Source organism: Herpailurus yagouaroundi, unplaced genomic scaffold (assembly GCF_014898765.1).
Source record: "Herpailurus yagouaroundi ecotype Mexico unplaced genomic scaffold, PumYag 216, whole genome shotgun sequence".
NCBI lineage: Eukaryota > Metazoa > Chordata > Mammalia > Carnivora > Felidae > Herpailurus > Herpailurus yagouaroundi.
In genome coordinates, this window is record NW_024412447.1 from 8,771,254 (window position 1) to 8,791,778 (window position 20,525).

Here is a 20,525-nt window from a genome sequence, read left to right on the forward strand (position 1 = left end):
GGGAGGCTGGCATGAGTCAGGGTGTTCATGGGGGTCTGGAAGGCAGAGTTTCCCACAAACTGTTCCCTTTTACTCCTCTCTCCCCCTAGAGGGCATGAATGAATGATGGTGGGCAAGAGATTCCGAAGCAGGTTAATGGAATGGTTCGAAGTAATTGAGGGTTCATCTATGCATGCTTTTCCTCTTACCTATTGTGAAAATTGTGTCTAAATTTTCTAAACCCTTCCTACCTACTTAGTGGGTCTCCAAGGAGAATCCATACATACATACCTAAGGGTGGTATTCCACCAAGGCTGAGCATTTGGTTTTGAGTCGATGTGCCAAGCTGAGGGCGTCCTGCTGTTTCTCATGTAGTCTTTACAATAAGCCTGTGGGTTTGTTACTATTATTACCACCATTTTACAGAGAGAGAAACAGTTTAAGGGAAGTGAAATGACTCGGCCAGAGTCACTCAACCAACAAGCCAGGCCTCCAAACCACTCGTGTCTGACAAAAGCCTGGTTGTTACCTCTTGCACTGCCTATCCTGGGTTGTAGGGAAATGGGGCGTAGGTGTCTTGAGCCTCCCGGCTGCTGTCCACATGGGGTTCTTGGTCCAGTCTTGGAGCCCACCTCACTTCCTGCTCATTTGTTCACGTGGCTCCAAGGGCAGGGTCAGCCTTGGAGCCTTGGGGAAGTTTCTCTTCCCTTCTCACCTGGCTAGGTCTGTTTTCAGGTCTGCACTCTATCCCAAGGGAGTGTGCCTCCTTGTCTAGAGGAGGTTACAGCCAGCACCTCTTTGGGCAGAGCATCAGTGTGTAGGAGTATAGTATCTTTTGACTCCTCTGGGTGATGCAGGGTTTGGGCTCCATTCTCCAGATACTTCGGACCCTCTATGTATAGGGCCCACCTGGGGGTGCGTATAACATCTGCTGGGGGTTCATGGTCTGGTGCTCTTGTAGAGGGGCAGGAGAGGGAGGGTGGAGGCGGGGACAGGACAAAGGGGGCATTCCCAAGGCCTCCATGGGCTCAGTGGCCCGGCAGCTACTGGAGCAGAGGAGTGGGAGCAGGGGGGCAATGCCTGGCTGGATGCTGAGACTCCGAGCAGAGAACAAGCAGGGGTTGGAGGACGAAGATGTAATAGAACTCGGAGGTGGTGAGTTTGAGGCGCCTGGTGATCAGCCAGGCTGGGAGTTCAGGTGCTTGGAGAAAGACCCAAGGAAGCCGTATAAGCATCTGCAGTACCCAGAGTATCTCAGAACTGAGGGGAGGTACTGAAGGTCTCGGGAGTCACTGGTATGTGTGTCATGAAAAAGCCAGAAGGCAGACAGGTGGGCTGGGTGGTGGGGGTTGAGAGCGTCTCGCAGGTTTCAGGGGCCAGGCCGGGGAGGTCTGGGAAGGGTATGAATCTGGACCTAGGTGAGATCCATGGCACTGAGAGAGAGGGAGAGACCTTTGAGGCTTAGGCCAAGGCTGGAGAGGGGGTGCCCCCGCTCTGTACTAGTACAGCTGGAGCCATCCCAGCCTGCATTCCACCTACAGAGCCTGTCCAGGAACTGTCCAGCACCAGGTGCTCCTGAAGAAAGATGGGCTTCCCTCTAAGCCCCCCAGGCCCCAGCCTAGCTTATTGTCCTGGGCCCTGCTGCCTGCTCTTCTGACTTCTGTTTCCTGCAAGGCCCAGCTCTGGACTCCCCTGCCCTCCACTCTGTCAGAGTGCCGCTTCTCACGGTGGGCATCTCCTCTCGGGAGGCGGGGCCTAGGTCCCCCACGCCCACCACGAATGCCCTCAAAGGAGAGCTTCCCAGGGACAGGGCCCTGTTGTGAGTAGCACATGCCGCAGACAGGTGTGAGCTCTGCTGGACACTCCCTTCTTGCCCATTCTGTGACCCCAGACCCACCAGCATGGCTGCTGACATATAGTGGGAAGCCAGCACACATCCAGTGAACGATAGGCTAGTCACCTCCCTTGCAGCACTTAATTTCTTCATCTGTGCAATGGGCAAATCCTGCCCTCCTGGCCGGGAAGGTGTGAGGGGAGAAGGGTTTGAGGGGCATCTTGGGTGGCTCAGTTGATTGAAGGCTGAGAATCTGACTTGAGCTCGGGTCATGACTTCATGGTTTGTGAGTTTGAGGCCTACGTTTTTTAAAACATTTTTTTAAATGTTTATTTATTTTTGAGAGACAGAGTACGAGTGGAAGAGGGGCAGAGAGAAACAGACACAGAATCCAAAGCAGGTTCCAGGCTCTGAGCTGTCAGCACAGGGCCCAATGTGGGGCTCGAACCCATAAACCACGAGATCATGACCTGAGCCGAAACCAAGAGTCAGACACTCAACCAACTGAGCCACCCCAGGCGTCCCTTTAAAATTTATTTTCAAGTAATCTCTGCACCAGGTGTGGGGCTCAAACTCACAATCCCAAGGTCAAGAGTTGCATGTTCCACTGACTGAGCCAGCCAGGTGCCCACCCTCCCCCCCCCCCCCCGTTATTTAATCCTGTGATGGCCCTCTGAGCCCTTTAACAGATGAGGAAACTGAGGCCCTAGGAAGCTGTGGAGCTGGGATTCAAACCCAGACGCACTGGCTCCCGATCTCAGGCTTTTAACCTTTTCCACCATCCCGTGTGTCAGATGATCAGATGTGGACGCCCAAGCAGTGGGGCCTCTGTGAGGGGGGCAGCTATGGAAGCCCCAAGGACTGGGGGGGGGTCTATGGGTCCCAGAGTTCGTCCAGGGTTGGGGGCATCAGTGGAAGCCCAGGGGCTCAGCAGAAGGGTTTTTACCACCCCACAGTGGGAAAGGCCAGGAGTGTATGATAGGTGTGGGGAAACCCTGGGCACAGAGCTGCCTCCCAGCGCTGCTCCTCAGCATGGGCCTTGGGCCAGGAAGCAGCCCGTGTGGGAGAGCAGCATGGTTGTTGGTCCCTTCACGGCTGTAGAAACTGCTGCTCAGAAAAGCCAGGACCCGAGTGCCTGAGCAGTTAAGTGTCCAACTTGGGCTCAGGTCATGATCTCATAGTTTGTGGGTTCGAGCCCCACGTCAGGCTCTGTGCTGACAGCTCGGAGCTTGGAGCCTGCTTCAGATTCTATGTCTCCCTCTCTCTCTGCATCTCCCCTGCTCACACTCTGTCACTGTCTCTGTCTCTCTCAAAAATAAATATTAAAAAAAAAATTTTTTTTTTTAAGAAAAGCCAGGGCCAGGGCGCCTGGGTGGCGCAGTCGGTTAAGCGTCCGACTTCAGCCAGGTCACGATCTCGCGGTCCGTGAGTTCGAGCCCCGCGTCGGGCTCTGGGCTGATGGCTCAGAGCCTGGAGCCTGTTTCCGATTCTGTGTCTCCCTCTCTCTGCCCCTCCCCCGTTCATGCTCTGTCTCTCTCTGTCCCAAAAATAAATAAACGTTGAAAAAAAAAATTTAAAAAAAAAAAAAAGAAAAGCCAGGGCCACCTAAGGGAACCCCCCCCCACCACCACCACCCATACAGGGCCAGAATCCCAAGGGCTCTTAACCTGCACCTGTCCCTGTCACTAGCCAGAGCGCCCTCCTCCCACACCCACTCTGCAACAAAGTCCCAGCAGGTTCGAGGTTGTTAAGACCAGAAATCACACCCATTTCTGCCTCTCCAGGGTCGTGGGGTGAGCACGGATATTCTGTGTGGGGAGGGCGGGGAATTCCAGCCGCCTCCTCCCAAGGAGGCCCTGGTTCAGAGCCCGCACCAAGAAGATGAGGATGCGCTCTGGGGGTGGGTGGGGTGGGGACTAGACTCTAGAGCCAAGGCCCGAGGCCCCAGCAGTGATGCAGAGAATGTGCCCCATGTACTCTGAGCCTCCATCCGCAGGACAGACTCAGGCAGCCAGTAGGCAGACGGCACCGCTGGCTGAAGGAACAGCCCAGAGGTTGCCTGCATCCTGTGAAGGGAGGGGTGCAGAGGAGGGGCTGGAGGGGACTGTCCCACAGAGGCCAGGAGGTCAGTTGGAAGGAGAGCAGGGTGGAGGACAGAAGGAACGTGTGGGGTCGGGGTAGCCGGGTCAGGAAGCCCGGGGGAGAAGACAACAGTGGGCATGGTTGAGGCCACGTGAGGCCTTGTCTCCTCTTCTGGTGCTGGGGGGACCCTGGTAGAGACCACAAGCTTCCCCAGCGTGAGTGGCTCATGGCGGGGGAGGGGAGCACTGCTCACCCGGTGCAAAACAGAGCGCCCTTAGTTCTGACCCTCACCACCCCTTCTGGCGCTTGGCCGTCTGGGTGCTCTCCAAGCACGGAGCTGAGCGAGGGTGCAGGCGAAGGGTCGAGGACCTTGGCGATGAAGGAGCTTACCCCCCAGGACACCTTTGCAGGGTACTGGGTGGCTAGTTTGCGCTGCAGGGCCTCCTTCCCTTCCCTAGGGGCAGACTGCCTTCCGTGATGGTAAAACCCCCAGCTGGGGCTCCCACAAACAAGGCCGTGAGGCCCCTGCAGGTCGTGGGCCAGGCCGGTGCCTCCTGTTCCAGCAGGGCAGAGGTCCTCCGCGAGTTGGATCGATTGGTCGTCAGCCCATTAGCGGGGGTGGCCAGGCTGTCTCATCAATATTTTAAGGCATGACCTGGCCGTGGGGTCCGGAACTGTGTGTGGCAGGGGCTGATGACTGGCCTTTTTTCTATTCCAATTGTGAGTGCTATTTTTACTACCGGAAGGCCAGCCGCCCCCTCTCCCAGGCGGCTAACCGGGTGGGGGTAGGGTCTCCCATCTGGGTTCCTGGCCGCAGGGTTAGGAGAGTCCGTGGCTTGGAAAAGTGACAGGCAGGGACTTGATTAGGCTTCCTCCCTGAAGCCCCCTCCCTTCCCGCTCTGGCCCTGGTGAAATGAGAATGAAAACCAGAAGCCAGACAGGCCGGTTGAGCCTCAGAAACCCCCCAGGTGATGGATCAGGGGAGGGTGGTCTACCTGGGTGGGTACCCTTTGTCTCCAGCCCCAGTCCTCAGAGAAGAAGCAACCCCTGCCCGTCCCTGGTCCCAGGCGGGTGACAGTGAGGCCCCTGTCACCAGTGTCCAAGGTGCCGTAACAGTCCCAGGCCTTAGAGGCCACCGCTCCAGCGCCCCATTTTACTGGTGAGGAAGCCTGAGGAGACACAGAGCCTGGCCTGAGACAGAGCCCAGTCCTCCAGTGCCCTCCCACACCAACTCAGCAGGTTTCTTCTGGCTGTATGGGGCCACAGGAGGAACTGGGACTCTGCCCATGGAAACAAGAGGGCCAAGGACCACAGAGACCATGGGAGCTCGGGGAGGGAGGGCCAGTGTAGGGAGAAGGCTTCCTGGAAGAAGAGGTTTTACACAGTCTAAACGCCAAGTAGAATTTGAGTAGTCAGTAGAGTGAGGACAGCTGTTCAGGCAGGAGACTGGCACAGGCCAGGACCAGGGGGCCACTGGAGGAGGGAGAGCCCAGGGCCATCTGGATTCATCCATAAACCTTCCAGGCGAGCCAGACAGTGGGGGCCAGGGTGAGTTCATCCACCCTGCTTCCAGGATCGCTGGGCTCAGCTTTTCCCACGTTGGGGTCTGGTCACCTACAGAATGGGAGAGGGCCCCATCTCATTCATTGGGTGACACTGGCTGGTCCCTGGAGAGGGCTGGAAAGGCCTCCTGACTGCACCTGAAGTTAGGGAGGACCCTGGCTCTGTTCGTGACCGCCCATGGATTATAACATTGCAGAGTCCACCTCCTATGCTGTCCTTCCAGGAAGGGACACCCCTTACCCCCATTTTAAAGTGAAAAAACAGGCTCAGAGGTGGGAGTTGTGGTCATCGTCACTCACCCAGAGAGCAGTGGGGTCAGGCTTTGAGCCTAGGTCGGCCACGATCCCTGCACTTGGTCTCATCCCCCATTTTGGCTCCGAGGGCAGTTCGGTTGGGGACGGTACCTCACTGCTCCTGCCAAGGCCGAGGCCTCTTGTGTATGGCTTGCAGCCTTCTCTTTGCAGACAGCCACGTCTGGGCCTCTGTCTCCCCGTCTGTAGCTAGTGTGGGGCTCCCTGCTGGCCCTACTGTTTGTCACTTACCTCTCCATGCCCAACCCCTGTCCTTTCTATGTAGCCCTGGCTAGACCCGGGGGACACTGAGGCCCATAGGCTCCTGGCCAGCGAGCAGGGGTGGGTAGGGGAGATCAAGGCAGTCCGGTCTCTGCCTAGGACATGGCCACAGCCACCATACCCTTGCCAGATTCTTCTCTTGAGGTCCACCCCTATCTCCAGTGAGGGCTAGCTGGGACCCACGCTGTGAGAGCCTCCCCTCGGGGCCCCATGCCTCCACTCTGTCCCCTTCAAGCAGCAGGAAGAACAAGGAGGACCAGGGATTGATGTGCAAAGAGGCGCACCGGGACTGATTTCCTCCCTGCGCCCCGTTCCCCTGTGGGGCAAACGGGTGTTCACATTCGGTGCTGGATTCGGTGCTAGCCCCTCCCAGGCTGCTGTGTCATCCACTCTGACCGCCCTGATGGTACAGGGGGAGAAGTAGGGAGCACTCCCACCTGTGGGGAGCACAACCACACGGGGTAAGTGGATGGGCTTGGAACGACAGGAACAGAGCCTCACCGGCTTAGCCGCTGGGCTTTCTCCCCACTCCCACCCCCAAAAACGTACCCCCTCGGCAGGTCAGGCCAAGGCCTTGTCTCTCCACCTTCCCTGGAGGGCTTGCTGGTAGTGGCAGGTGTGTCCCCACCTCCGCCCTCATTCCTGGCATTATGACTCAGGCCTGTCTCCTGCCCCCAAGGAGTGTCTATGCTGGATGGGGGGGGGGGGGGCAGACGTGGAAACAGACACCTGGAGCACCCTGTCATTGGCACCTTTCCCGAGGGGCATACCGGAGGGGATCCTCATGCCACCTGGGTGGGGGAAGTCAGGGAAGGCTTCCTGGAGGAAGTGCCCCTGGATTAATTATGGGTGCCTCAGCCCCCGTTCTCCCCCAGCCCCTTCCCCTATGTCCTGAAAGTCAGCCTCCGAGTTATTGTTCTTGCCTACAGTGAGGTCACTCTTTGTTCTCCTCCCCCTTCACTGCCATAAAGGCCATCGCAGACCCCACCTCCTCCGGGAAACCCTCCTAACTCCTCGCTACCCTCTTCCGCAGTGCGGGGGCAGGAGTCGCTGAGCAGACCGCTGGTTTGGAAAACTGTCCTCTGTACTAAGTGCCTCATCAAGTGGCCCGTTTCCTCCCTGGGGCTGCCCTGTGGTTATTGACTGCAGATCGATGGCCGAGGTTGCCCCAAGGTGAGAGGGAATTCCCACAGTGCCCTATGGCCCAGAGGCCCCACAGATGATCTCACAGAAGTGGGGCAGCTATTTTTACCAGGCGTTTAATTACAGAGTTTGGATCCCAGAGGAGAGATGAGATGATGCTCCCAGGAGCTGTGAGGGAAAGGCCATGCTGGGTAATGTGGGGAATCCTGGGAAGACAGGTGAGGGCTTGACCCTCTGTCTCAATTCCCCTAACACCAGGCTGGCCCCTTCAGACAGGGGCTCCCCAAGGCAGGGCAGGACCACATTACCCCACTTATTCTCCACTGGTAGTTTTCACCCTGGCCTGGGGTCAGGGGTGGACTACGTACGTACACACAATGAGCTTGCTCTGTGCTCCCATGGGTGATGGCCACCTTGGGGGACAAGGAAGCAAGGCCACCCAAATGACTGGCCACACCAGTAGGGTGGCGATTCAGAGTGATGAAGGCTGGATGGGCCTGGGAGCAGGAGAAAGCTGGCTGACGAGACAGCTGGGATCCCTGTGTTGGGGCCTCTTTAGGAAAACCAGGTTTGGATGGGAGCTCTGGAGGGAACAGGATTCTAGAAGGTGGGAACACAATAGAGAGTGCAGGCTCCGGGGGTGGAGAGAGGCCTGAGAGGGCAGTGCCTCCGGTGCCAGTATGAAAAGTTGACTCCTACTTTTCTTTTGAAGCTTCTTTATTTTGAGAGAGAGAGGGAGGGAGAGAGAGAGACAAGAACAGAGCATCCAAAGCGGGCTCTGTGTTGCCAGCACAGAGCCCAATGTGGGGCTCGAACTCACAAACCGTGAGATCGTGATCTGAGCTGAAGTCTAATGCTTCACTGACCGAGCCACCCAGGCACCCCCAAATCGGCCCTACTTTATCCATACCAGGTGACCCACGAGTCCTGGAGTCAGGGCGAGAATCCCCGGTCGATCACTAACAAGCTGCATGTTCTTGGGCCCCATGCGAGGGCTTAGGCAGTGACCGCTGTGACATGCCTGTGGGCCAACGTAGGGCTCGAACTCACGACCCTGGGATCAAGAGCCATGTGCTCCTCCAACTGATCCACCGCCATTCATTCAGTGTTTACTGCGCCTCCGTGTGCCCAGCACTGGGGACACAGCCACCCAAAATACTGCATTCTCAGGGGAAGGCCGTGGCGGGCAGTTAGGGATAGGACAACACAACCAAGCAGTGGAATCAATGATATATCAGAGAGGATAAGCATCGTGGAGCGTAGTAAGCAGCCAAAGGGTGTGGAGACACCAGCACTGAGTGGAGCAGGAATCTTCCTTCCTCTCAGTGGAGTGGGGGGTTGGGGAAGGCTGTTGGACAAGATGGTATATGAGCAGAAACCTGAAGGAGGTAAGGGAATGTGGGGGAAAAGAATATTCCAGGCAAGTGCAAGAGAGAATTGCAAGTGCAAAGGCCCTGGGGCTGGACCCAACAGCAGCCAGAGCAGAGTGGCAGGAGATAAGCTCAGTGAGGTAAGTAGAGGCAGATCATGTGAGGCCTAGGTGGTTATGAGTAGGACTTCTACTTTTTCTCTAGAGTGGAATGGGAGCCAATGCAGGATTTGGAGCAAAGGAGGGACCTGATCTGTCTTGTTTTAGGAGTGATGACTGGGTGTCTGGGTGGAGAACAGATGATTCGGGGGTGAGGTCAGGTTCCGGGGGACCAGTGAAGAGGCTGCTCAAATACTGGAGGCCAGAGAAAGGGTCACGTGGGCCCCTGGGCGGCAGCCTGGATGCTTGGGATGCTAGACAACAGGAAGCTCATAGGGACCCCAAATCAAGGCACCTGGCACCCCAGCCTCTTTCACCAGCCCCAGAAATGACCTTGAGAATGCTCTTTGAAGGGTATGACTGGGGGGAGGAGGCTGCCTCCTGCAGACGCCTCTCTCTCTCTGCTCCGAATGGCCACAGGACGTAGCCCCCCCCCCCCCCCCCCCCCCCCCCCCACCCACACACACCCCCCGGGAGCCCGGGGGGGGGGGGTGGGGGGAGACGGGCCGAGTAGTGAGCGCTGTGGTCACAGGGTCACTCCGCACTCTTGTCGCCCACAGCCACAGGGGGCTGCGATGGGACGGGAGCCATGAATGGTGCCGCCTCCGGCCCCGCCGCCGCCGCCGCCCCCGCCCCCGCCCCGGTCCCCGACTGGCGGCAGTTCTGTGAGCTGCACGCTCAGGCGGCCGCCGTGGACTTCGCGCACAAGTTCTGCCGCTTCCTGCGGGACAACCCGGCCTACGACACGCCCGACGCCGGCGCCTCCTTCTCGCGCCACTTCGCCGCCAACTTTCTGGACGTCTTCGGCGAGGAGGTGCGCCGCGTGCTGGTGGCCGGGCCGGCGCCTCGGGGGGTGGCCGAGCACCCCGAGGCCATGGAGCCCGAGCCGGCGGGGCCCGCGGCGCTCAAGGCGGCGGCGTACGGCCACTCGCGGAGCTCCGAGGACGTGTCGGCGCAGGCGGCCGCCAAGGCCCGCGTCCGCAAGGGCTTCTCGCTGCGCAACATGAGCCTGTGCGTCGTGGACGGCGTGCGCGACATGTGGCACCGGCGCGCCTCCCCGGAGCCCGACGCTAGCGCCGCCCCGCGGGCCGCCGAGCCCCCAGCCGAGCCGCGAGACAAATGGACACGGCGCCTGCGGCTGTCGCGGACGCTGGCGGCCAAGGTGGAGCTGGTGGACATCCAGCGCGAGGGCGCGCTGCGCTTCATGGTGGCCGACGACGCGGCCGCGGGCCCGGGCGGCACCGCCCAGTGGCAGAAGTGCCGCCTGCTCCTGCGCAGGGCCGTGGCCGGCGAGCGCTTCCGCCTGGAGTTCTTCGTGCCGCCCAAGGTGAGCGCCAGCCCCGACCAGGGGGGCGGCTGCGGGTGCCAGGGGCTGGCTTCCGGGCCACACTGCCTGGCTGCCTGCCCTCCTCCATCCTTCATCTGGGGCCCCTGGGTGGCTGGAGCCTCCCAGACAGGGTGACAGTGGCACAGAGAGGGTACCTGAAATGTGTTGGTCCCCAGTGCCGCCCAGCCCCTGCTGGTCGGCCCTTTTCTGACCCTTTTCAGGCTTTGAAAGCTGAGCTTCTCGCTGTCACCAGCATTGCTGCTCACCTGAGTGCACCCGGCCCCTCCCCAACTTGGGGGCTCTCCATGGGAGCCCCGGGGGCAGCTATAGGCCTCCTCCAGGGGGCACACCTGCCCTATTTGGAAAGTGGGAAGCATTGTAGTAACAGCGGCCCACTTTCCAAGGGCATGCGGCCTGCCCAGGCCTAAGCCTGGTGCGCAGTCTCATCCCCCGCCAAGACCCCTGCAGGGTGGGCATCGTGGTCCCCAGGTCACAGAACAGAGAACAAAGGAATGCTCAGAGAGGAGGTGTGGCCTGCCCAAAGGCACACTGCTGGTGGGTGGCAGAGCCGGGCTAATTATACCCACCACCCTGGTGGTCCCTAGAATGAGGAAGCGTGGAGGTGGGAGCCGCGTGTGTGCTAGGAGATTCGGAAAGGTGGGAGGTCGTGCTGGTGCAGCAGCTGGCAGCATCCCCAGGAACCACCCAGGCCCTCAGCCCCCACCCCAGGCCTACTCTACTCCCAGGCACCTTTAGTCACCCTGAGCCTCTCGCCTTCTCCATCTCCCGGTCTGTCTCTCCCCACTGCCTCCTGGCCTCTCTCCACCGGAGGTACAGGGCGTGGGCTCCCCAAGGCTCGGTGCCCACGAGCTGCGTGGACTCTGGAGAAGTGACTTCCCAGCGACACGCTTACTCCCTGAAGAGCTTTCTCCTTGAGTCCAAGGACCCCGACTTCCCGAGGGTTTTTTCCCCTGCCAGGCCCCCACCGTTAGGCCCCTGAGAGAAATCACTGACCACTATGCCCAGCTCCACCGCTTGTCAGACAGACCGAGGCCTGGCAAGTGGGGGAGGGGGGTGGGGCTTGCCCAGAGTTGCCCAAAGGGCAGGGGCAGAGGCCCAGGGCTCCAAAGCCTCTGGGCCTGAGTGGCAGTCACAGCTGCCTGGCCATAAATAGCAGTGTCTGCAGCCCTTGGGGGGAGGACGTACAGGAGATGGGGCCTCTCTGTTAGTCTCTCTGGAGCCCACCATTCACCACTGACAGAGGGCAGAGCTCCTGAAGGGTCACTTTCCCAGCTCTGAGGAAGGCAGACGGGTGGGTTCCTAGCCCCTGATCTGGCCTCAGACCCTCCTTTTTCCAACGAAGTGTCTGTGAATTCAGAAGTGAACCCCATAGGAGGTAGATAATACGATGGTCAGGGCTCAGGTCAGGTCCCCCAAATGTGTTGGCTCCCAGGGTGTCTGAGCCCCACAGGGCATCCCTGCTGACATCCCTTCCCAATGCCTTTTAGTCCTGTTCACCCAGCCCTGGGCCAGATCTCCTGCTCCTGGAGGCCTAGCTGCACCCTTGGAGCACAGGAGCACGGAGTCCGCAGGCTCAGGGACTTTTTCCTGGGATCCTCAGACTTCCCTCTCACAGCCCCATGAGTCAAGTCTCTGGCCTCCTGCTCCCTCATCCTGCAGGAAGCCTCCTAGACCTCAGGTCCCCCCCGCCATAGCCCTTTGCCAGGCCAGCCCTGGGGGCCCAGGGAGCAGTGGGCCTGGCCCGTGCTGTTGGGGAGCCATCGGGAAACCTGTATATGCAGGACTAGACGGTCAACTTCAGTGGGGCAAGCATTGGATACTCTGGAGGCCCTAAGGAGGGGAAGCTCGGGCTGCAGAAGTGTCCACCAGGAGCAGAGCCCCCGGGACGGGCCTCTCTGGAGGCACACGAGCTGAGTGAGCAAAGGCTGGAGGTGCGACACAGCCTGACAGCTCTGGCCAGGGAAGAGGAATGGGGAGGTGTGGCTGGAGCGGGGTCAAAGGCCGCTGGGCCAGGACAGACGCAGTTCAGATGCCAGGCAGGGGAATCCAGCTGAAGCCCCCAGGCCAGGCCTGCCCTGCAGGACCACACGCCCCTGCTCCAGTGGCTGGCACGATGGCCTGCCCTGGTCAGCCGAGGCCCTCAGTCCCTGCTCCAAGTCCCGCCAGCCTGCACCCGCTGGATGGCAGCCAGTGCTACCAGGAATTCCCATCAGCCTGCCCACCCAGCGTGTGGCCCTTCCCTTTCCTCCTGAGAAAGTCCCTATTCTGGAGCCCAAGCCCTGCCGGGAAGCCCAGTCTCAAGCCAGCCCGGGGGGACTTTAGGGCCATGGCCAGGAGCTTTGGAGCAGAGTGGGGCGGGGCCAGGCACAGGGTGGCCCTCCCCCGGAGGCCTGATGGCTCACCTTGGTTAAACCCCACACTGGTCCCTTTTCCTCCCCCCGGGGACATGGCCCTGCCCAGCTCCGGGAGCCCTGTTCTAAGTCAGGGACTCCAGAGCCAGGCTCTGGAAAGTCTAGTCTAAAGGGGGAGACGAGCATTTTTTCCCTAAATGAACTAAGACCAGAAGATCCCTCCCTCCATCACACACAGTCAGGGGGAATATTGTCTGTCAGACGTTCGTTTCAGAGATATGTTTACCTCAGCACGTATGTGCCGGGTCACGATGTCAAATCTATTTCTTACTATGGGTCAAGGTCAAAAATGTGAGAACCACAGATGTGGTGGGTAGAAGGGCAGCCCGGGTGATTTTCCCCTCAGGGCTCAGAGGTGGGAGACTCCGGTGTCAGCTCCAGCTGTCTGTGACTTGCCCTGTAACTATGGGGGGAGGTCCCTTGTTTCCCAGAAACCCCCTCAATGCAGCCATCGGTGGAAGATGGAGTTCAGAGCACCTCTGTGCCCAGGGCTGCTCTGACCTCCGAGAGGTGGGAGGGCAGCGAGGGTGTCAGAAGGCCCCGGGTGACTCTCTCACCGCCCCTTCCCCTGGTCTCCCAGGCTTCCAGGCCCAAGGTCAGCATCCCTCTCTCAGCCATCATTGAGGTCCGCACGACCATGCCCCTGGAGATGCCAGAGAAGGACAACACGTTTGTGCTCAAGGTGAGCCCCACCCCCAACCTCACAGACCCTCTGGCTGCCCCAGGCCACCTCTGCTGAGGGCAGCACAGCCTGCGGCCGCTGCCGGGGTGGGGGTGGGGGGGCTGCGGGTGGTGAGGGTAAGGAGCCAGCAGCAGGGCACGGAGAGGCAGCCCTGGTGGGGAGGCCCAGGACCCTACTCCGATGTCTAGCACACAGCTAGGACTCGAACCCAGGCCTGGGCTCTAGCACCGTGGGCTCTGGGTGTCACCCACCATCTGCCCCCCCCCCGCCCCATTCCCATTTCCTCCTGACCCCTTGAAGCTCCTCTGAGTTTCACTTCCTTCCTCCCTTCCCCAACTGGAACCAGCATGTCCCCACCCCGTAGTCTGCAGCAGTTATGCAAATGCCCCTGTCGCAGGGCACTGGAGTGTGGGAACCTGCCTGGCCCCACGGAGGGCACAAAGGCATTGAGGGTGGGCGGGAGGGGCACCCCAGTGGGTCTGGGGGCAGCTCGTCCTTTTTCCCAGGCTCCATGGTACCAGGGTGGCCCGCTGGGGTTGCTGAGGACACAGCTCCAGGCTGCCAGCGCTGTGGCCCTGTGCCTCCTCGAAGCACTGGAGGGTGTTTGTGAGGCCAAGTCCCCAAGGAGGCCCGGTTCCACCCACCCAAAGCTACATGAAGCTCCCACCCCCCTCTCTAGGCTCCTCGTCGGGTTTATGTTTTACTTGGCCCTGTTTGTTCAGTCACAAACTCCCTTATTCATTTAGCAAATGTTTGCCAAGCCCCTACCCTGAGTCACCCCAGGCCAGGGGCTGAGAAGGTAGTCCCTCCCTGCCTGGCATTCTTGTCTGCTGGGCGAGACAGGCCCAGAGCCTCACTCCTGACAGCTGGCTGGCCACCGTGCTTCTGACTGTGCCTGGGAGCCCCGAGGCAGAGGGGCTCACCTGCCAGCTCCGCTCTGGGCCTCAGTTTCCCCATCTGTCGAGACAGGACTTAAACCCCACCACCACCACCAGCTCTTAAGATGCCGGGAGTCTGCAACCGCTTTTTAACCGAGACGCGCACACTGCAGGCTGAGAGCTCGGGGCCTTGGCATCATGGAAATGTGGGGTCAGGTCCCAGCGCTGCCACTGAGTGCTGGTGTGAACAAGTCAGCTGACCTCTCTGACCCTCAGTCTTCGCCATCAAATGGGGAAAACATACCGCCCCCCTCACAGGGCTGCTGGGAAGAGGTCCTCAGGTGACGGATGTGCAGAATTGCACTTTGGACCACAGCAGGGGCTTCCTCCTCCTCTCCGCCCCTCCAGACGCTAAGGTGTGGGAGCCCCTCGACTCGATGTGCTAGGCCAGCTGGCCCTTCATTCACTTAAGGGCTGTGACACTCTTTTACTCCATCTCTGGGGTGCCAGGGTACGTCCCTTCCTTGGCCAGCATGGCTTCCTCAGAGGCTGCGTCCCCAGGGCCCAAGGAACTGGTCAGCAGGGCCGGACATCGCCCCGGGTGATCCCCACTGGCAGGCTCTGGAGGGAGGGGCTGCCGAAAGTGTGGCCAAGGCTCCACCCCAGGACCCTGACCTGGGCTTGGGGTGCTACCCGATGGTGACCCCGCTGTCTTCCCTGCTGCCCGCACCAGTGAGCCCCCGTGATGGAGGGGCGGGATGAGCCATTTGTCCCGGAGTCTGGAGCCCTTGGCTGAGGGCACTAACAGACCGGGACTCCTGGCTACCCCCTCCCCAGGTAGAGAATGGAGCCGAATATATCCTGGAGACCATCGACTCACTGCAGAAACACTCGTGGGTGGCTGACATCCAGGGCTGTGTGGACCCCGGGTGAGTGCCCCAGGTGGCCCTCAGATGGGTAGATGGGGTGGGGGCCTGGCTGGGTAGTACCCTTGGTTCCCCCTAGGGGATGAGGTTTCCAGCGAGGGCGGGGGCTGAGCTTGGAAGCTGGGCTTTGCTCATGGCAGTCCTGTCCATGTTGGTGCTGCCGGCCAGGCTCACGTCATTCCCTACCCCCAACAGGCTCTTTGAAGCCTACTGCACAGGGCCAGGGCCTCGGGACCTGGGAGAAGGTTAGACTGATGCTTGTCCCCACTCCAGGGTAGTCTGAGACCACCAGGAGATGGGCAGTGATGGGGAGAGCCCAAAGGGCCAGGGGTGGGGGAACAGAGGCAAGGCCCCGAACCCAGCCCTGGGGCTCAGAGAAGGCGTGCTGGTAGAAGGACTCACCTCTTCTGAAACGTAAAGGAAGAGCCGGCCTGAGCCAGGCAGAGGGGACTGCTCGGCCAAAGGTGTGAGGTGTGTGAGCGCCTGGGACTTGCGGGGAATGTCGAGGCCTCGGGTTGCTGGAAGTAGAGTTGATGAGGGCGACTTTGATGAGAGCCTGGGAAGTTGGGGGCAGCGGGGAGCCATGGCTAGTCATAGGCAGAGGGCAGCTACGGTCAGCTGTGTGGGGAGGAGCAGCAGGGAGGCTGGCTGCATGATCCAGGAGAGACTCTGAGGCCAGGAGTAGGAGGGGCAGGCTGGCCAACCCCAGAGCACTTGGCAGCAGCTTGTCTGGCTAATGGGGTGAGCCAGGCCCGGGGGGAGGGGCTGCTGCTTTCTAATTAACAGCTTCATTTGAAGAAGCACAATTAAAGGCCTGAGTGCCTCCCAGGCCCCCCGATCCCCAAAGTGGCTGTAATCCCTCCCTTGCCACCGTCCCAGCCATCTGGTCTGCAAACTCTTCCCCCAGCCCCTGTGAAGGTGACCCTCACTTTGCAGCATTTTCGAGCTGGCAGGGTCCCAGATGCCTCATGTCACGGACAGGGAGACAAAGGCCGGGGCAGGGAAGGGAGCCGCCCGGGGCCCTGCCTACCACCGTGCCCTGCCATCGTCTGAGGGACACCCCCCGGGGTCCCAGGAGGAAGACTGCACCCACTTGGCGAGCCGTCCATATGGCCTAGTCATGTACATGGTGGCCAGACAGTGAGCTGATGGTGTGACAGGGGGACGTGGAGGCAGAGGGACCCAGGCCAGCAGGAGAGGGCTGCCGTTGTCAGCCGGGGCATGGCTCCCTGAGCAGCCGGTGGCTGGGGTCCGAGTCCGTGGCAGGACACGGTTCTGCTTTCCTGCCTTCACAGGGACAGCGAGGAAGACGCCGAGCTGTCCTGTGCCCGGGGAGGCTGTCTGGCCAGCCGAGTAGCCTCCTGCAGCTGTGAGCTTCTGACTGACGGTAGGTGGGGGCCGAGCTGGCGGGGGTAGCGGAGGGCAGGGCCGGAGGGGGTGGGTGTTCCCAGACGGCCACTTCTCTCCAGCAGGGGACCTGCCCCGACCCCCAGAGACAACGGCAGCCGTGGTGACAGCTCCACACAGCCGAGCTCGAGATGGTGTTGGGGAGTCCCTGGTCCACGTCCCGCTGGAGACCTTCCTGGAGACCCTGGAATCCCCGGGTGGCAGAGGCAGGGACAACAGTAACACAGGTGCAGTGGGTGTGGGGTTCTGTCCCCGGCCCTCCTTCCTGGACCCCCACCCCAGGCCGCAGAGGCCCCTGGACTCCCTCTAAGGCCATTCCTGAGCCTCAGAAGTCATGACATTTCACGCCACCGGGTCCAGTGCTCAACAACTCAGTAGGCAAGTCCTACTTGACCCCTCCCACGAGCCCTGGGTTCCGTGGAACATGCTTGTAAAGGGTTGGAACCAGGAGTGGGGGACGAGGAGACTTGACTCGTTCCCAGGTTTGTTGCCGACTTACAGAGTGACTCCAGGATCATTGGTCGCCCCGTGCCTCAGTTTACCTCATATGCTGAACTAGTGGGTTGGGTTGGTGCCCTGCCCTGTTCTAAGATCATTCAAACAGCGTTTTATGTGCAAATACCCAACAAGCTGTCACATCACCGCTCATTTACTTACCCCCCGCCACCGCCTCCCGTCCACTCCCCCATGCCCCTCACGCTGTCGTCCTCCCCCAGGGGAGGAGGGAGCGGAGGCAGAGCCTGAGGCCGAGCCTGAGCTGGAACTCTCCGACTACCCCTGGTTCCACGGCACGTTGTCACGGGTCAGGGCGGCTCAGCTGGTGCTAGCGGGAGGACCCCGGAGCCACGGCCTCTTCGTGATCCGCCAGAGCGAGACTAGGCCTGGGGAGTACGTGCTGACCTTCAACTTCCAGGGCAAGGCCAAGGCAAGTCAGGGCAGGGGAGGTGGCGCACAGAGGCCGAGTGGCCGGCTGGAAGGGAGGGGTGCTAAGGAGGTGCCAGGAGCAGGCTCCGCGGTACAGGCGGGGCGTGACTGCCCACAGGCATGCCCTCACCCCACCTTTCTCCCCCCCCCCGCCCCTCTGAGGGCTGCAGTCAGCCCCAGATGTGGCTTCTTCATTGTCCACATGGGGAAGCCACCCACGTTTTGGCTGAGCCCACAGGAGGCCGGGCCCTTCTGAGAGTTTAAATTTGACCCTGTACCTTGTGGATCGCTTACCACTGAGACTTCTGAGGGTCTCCGCCACGTTGGTGCGGAGCGGAGTCAACCAAGGCCCTCCTGCCCCACCCACCCCCACACGGCTCGCTTCTTCCCTGCTCAGGTCAGTTCCCCAAGCCCTCCCGGGCCCCGGCTCTGAGCCAGACCGGTGGCAGGCCCAGGGTCACAGAACCGCACGCAGGTGGGGCCCTGAAGAGCCAGGCAGCAAAGGAGGAGGAGGTGGACTGGGCCAGAGGGCTGCCATGCAGGTTCTTAGGGCCGGGGGCTGCTCCTGACCCCACCAGCCAGAATAAGGGGTCAGTGACCCGAGGCATGCAGCGAACGGAGAATCCTCGAGGGGAAGACCGAGCAGAAGGGAGGTCCAAACAGGGCACAGCAAGGGAGTGGCCGTGCATCCAGATGGGGGGGCTCCTGAGGAAGGGTACTGTGTGCTAACAATGACCTAAAGTGCAAAGGAAAATATGACAGAACGTTGGGGCGGGGAGGGGTGGTTTGTGGCTACAATGTGACCAGAATGGGCAGGAACCCCATCCCACTCCCCCCAACCGTCCCAAGTTTCCGATAAGGAAACAGACCCGGCCCCGGCTCCTCCCAGGACACGGTTCCCGTCAGTCCCTGCTGGAGGAGGGGGCACCCCAGGACTCCTGCTCCAGGCCTGCATTGGTGGTCAGTGCCCCAACCCCTGGTTGGCCTGCCACAGGCCCTCCCCCGGCTCCCTGGGCATCTCTCCTCAGCAGCGCCAGGCCCCGCCCTGAAAGAGACAGCGCCTCCCCGGGGGACACCTCCTTGGAAAGCAGCTGCCCTTCCCAGTTCCTCTGGCAACCAGGCACTTAACGCCCATCCCTGGCAGCCTGAAGTTTACCTTCCGGGCCAGCACTGCCCCACACAGACTGCCTGGAGGGCCTGGGTCTGACTCCTACCCAAGCCAGAGGCTAGGACCGTGTCCGGCCCCCTGTGGGACATCAGTGGGGGAAGGGAGTTGGGAGGTGGTGAAGCAGAGTGGGAGGCTCCTCTCCTTCCGAGAGCGTGACCCAGCCTTGAACTCACCCCATCTGCTGCCCCATCAGAGCAGGGTGACTGTCCAGCATTTGACGTGTTAGTCGTGGGATAGAGCAGGACCCCCAGCCTGCTGCTTGCACACCTCCTAGGAAGAAAGAGCCCTGTCTTCCTAGGCAGCTCTCTCCATCTTCGGGTAATATGTCCCGAAAACTGAGACGCTCTGCCTGGGCCTCTACCCCCAAAGGCCCTGCCCAGACTTGAGGCTATAGTAGGACCCACTATGCTTTTCCTCTCTGGCTGAGCCCCTGCCCTAGGCTGCCATTGATGCTCCCTGGGTTCGCTCACACTGTTCTGGCAACTTCTGGCCCTGCTGAGTGGCAGAACTTCCTCACGGGGCTTCTCTGTCTTTTATGTAGGGGGCCAGGCCTGTTTCCTCTCCTGGGCGTACCCTGAAGCCCTCCTGTCGCTGGCTCTCTTGCTACACTCTCCCGCCACCCCCCAGACAACCACCCTTCCTCCTGTAGTACACACATTGAGCAAAATAAGGCTGAGGCCAGAGACCTGTGGCTCACCACTAGAGACCACAGGCCTGTGTCTCCTCTCCCTGAGGCACCTGTCACATGTGGGCTCCTCTGGAGACCCAGGAGGAACCAGCGCTATCCCTTGTGCTTCAGGGGCTCCTGCGACAGCACAATTGGGAAGCAAGATGTGGTCACTCCTCCCCAGCTGGACTCCGGGTTGTTTCTACCCTCTGGGCTTGGACTCTACGGGAATAACAGCCGACCGCTCCCTGCTGGGGTGGGAGAATCACACAAATGAGTTCTCTTCCCAGCTGGGTGCCCTGTGACTGTGGGCGAGTCCCTCCCAGTGCCTCAGTCTCCCCATCTCTAACGTGGGGGCTGTATCTCGACCCTCGAGGGCTAGTGGAGACGAGAGATGGGGTGTGAAGGGCATGACGTGGGTGCGTCTAGCACAGGGACGAATGCATGGCTCCCTTCAGTCCCAGCCTGGCTCTGTTGCCCTCCTTCCCCATCCTTACTACAGGGGTGACCCCCTAAGAGGGGGCTCACGTGTGCGGTGTCCCCGCTCTGACACAGCCCCATGTGGCCTCTTCGAGACCTCGTGTTCCCCGTGCCCCCCAGAGGCGCTTGCAAAGCCGCTGGCTAGTCCAGGACCCCACCACTGACCATACCCACCTGTGTCCCCAGCACCTGCGCCTGTCCTTGAACAGCCACGGACAGTGCCACGTGCAGCACCTGTGGTTCCAGTCTGTGCTTGACATGCTGCGCCACTTCCACACCCACCCGATCCCACTGGAGTCAGGGGGCTCTGCAGATATCACCCTACGCAGCTACGTGCGGGCCCAGGGCCCCCCACCCGGTAAGTCTCCCCCAGTGGGCCTGTGTAGACAGGTGGGCGGTGGGCAGAGGGAGTCACCCACAGGTGGGCGCGGCACTGCCAGTCCGGGTCGGAGGAGCGCCAGGTCTTGGGCGGTTGTAAGCACTCTGGGCCATCGGGGTTGAGAGGAAGAGTGGCAGCCCGGGGCCAGGTCCGGAGTGATTCCGGGCAGGCGGAAGGAGGTCGCCCAGAGGCGGCGCTGCGGGGGTCCCTAGACGCCTGCACAAGTGGGGCTCGGTGCCGAGCTGCTGAAGGAAGTGTCGAGGGGGGTGGTGAGGGTGGCCAGCACGCGCAGGTTTGTGTGTACCTGGGACGTTAGGGTTAGGTACGCAGGGATGGGGGACCGGAGCCGGGAGACCTGAATGCGAGTCCTGGCCCCGGGTGTGATCCCAGGCTACCCGGCACTCCGCGTCCCCGCGTGACAACGCCGGGGCTGCGGAGGGCTGGGGGCGGCCAAGGGTGCCCGGCCGGGCCCTGACGCGCCCGCGCTCTCCCGCCGCAGCCCCGGGGCCCTCGCCCAGCGCCGCGCCCGCGCCCCCCGCCTGCTGGAGCGAGCC

The 20,525-nt window shown here is 61.0% G+C and overlaps 1 protein-coding gene across 1 annotated transcript in view; it reads left to right on the forward strand.

The window, feature by feature from the left end:
• The window catches only part of SH2B2 (SH2B adaptor protein 2), a 23,150-nt gene that overhangs the window by 1,931 nt on the left and 694 nt on the right, over positions 1 to 20,525 (forward strand). Inside the window, exons 2-9 of the mRNA XM_040455655.1 lie at positions 9,262 to 10,028; positions 13,041 to 13,142; positions 14,858 to 14,949; positions 16,242 to 16,333; positions 16,416 to 16,580; positions 17,070 to 17,278; positions 19,779 to 19,950; positions 20,471 to 20,523. Of these exons, the coding sequence (XP_040311589.1) occupies positions 9,262 to 10,028; positions 13,041 to 13,142; positions 14,858 to 14,949; positions 16,242 to 16,333; positions 16,416 to 16,580; positions 17,070 to 17,278; positions 19,779 to 19,950; positions 20,471 to 20,523 (1,652 nt within the window). The remainder of the gene's footprint in view (positions 1 to 9,261; positions 10,029 to 13,040; positions 13,143 to 14,857; positions 14,950 to 16,241; positions 16,334 to 16,415; positions 16,581 to 17,069; positions 17,279 to 19,778; positions 19,951 to 20,470; positions 20,524 to 20,525) is intronic.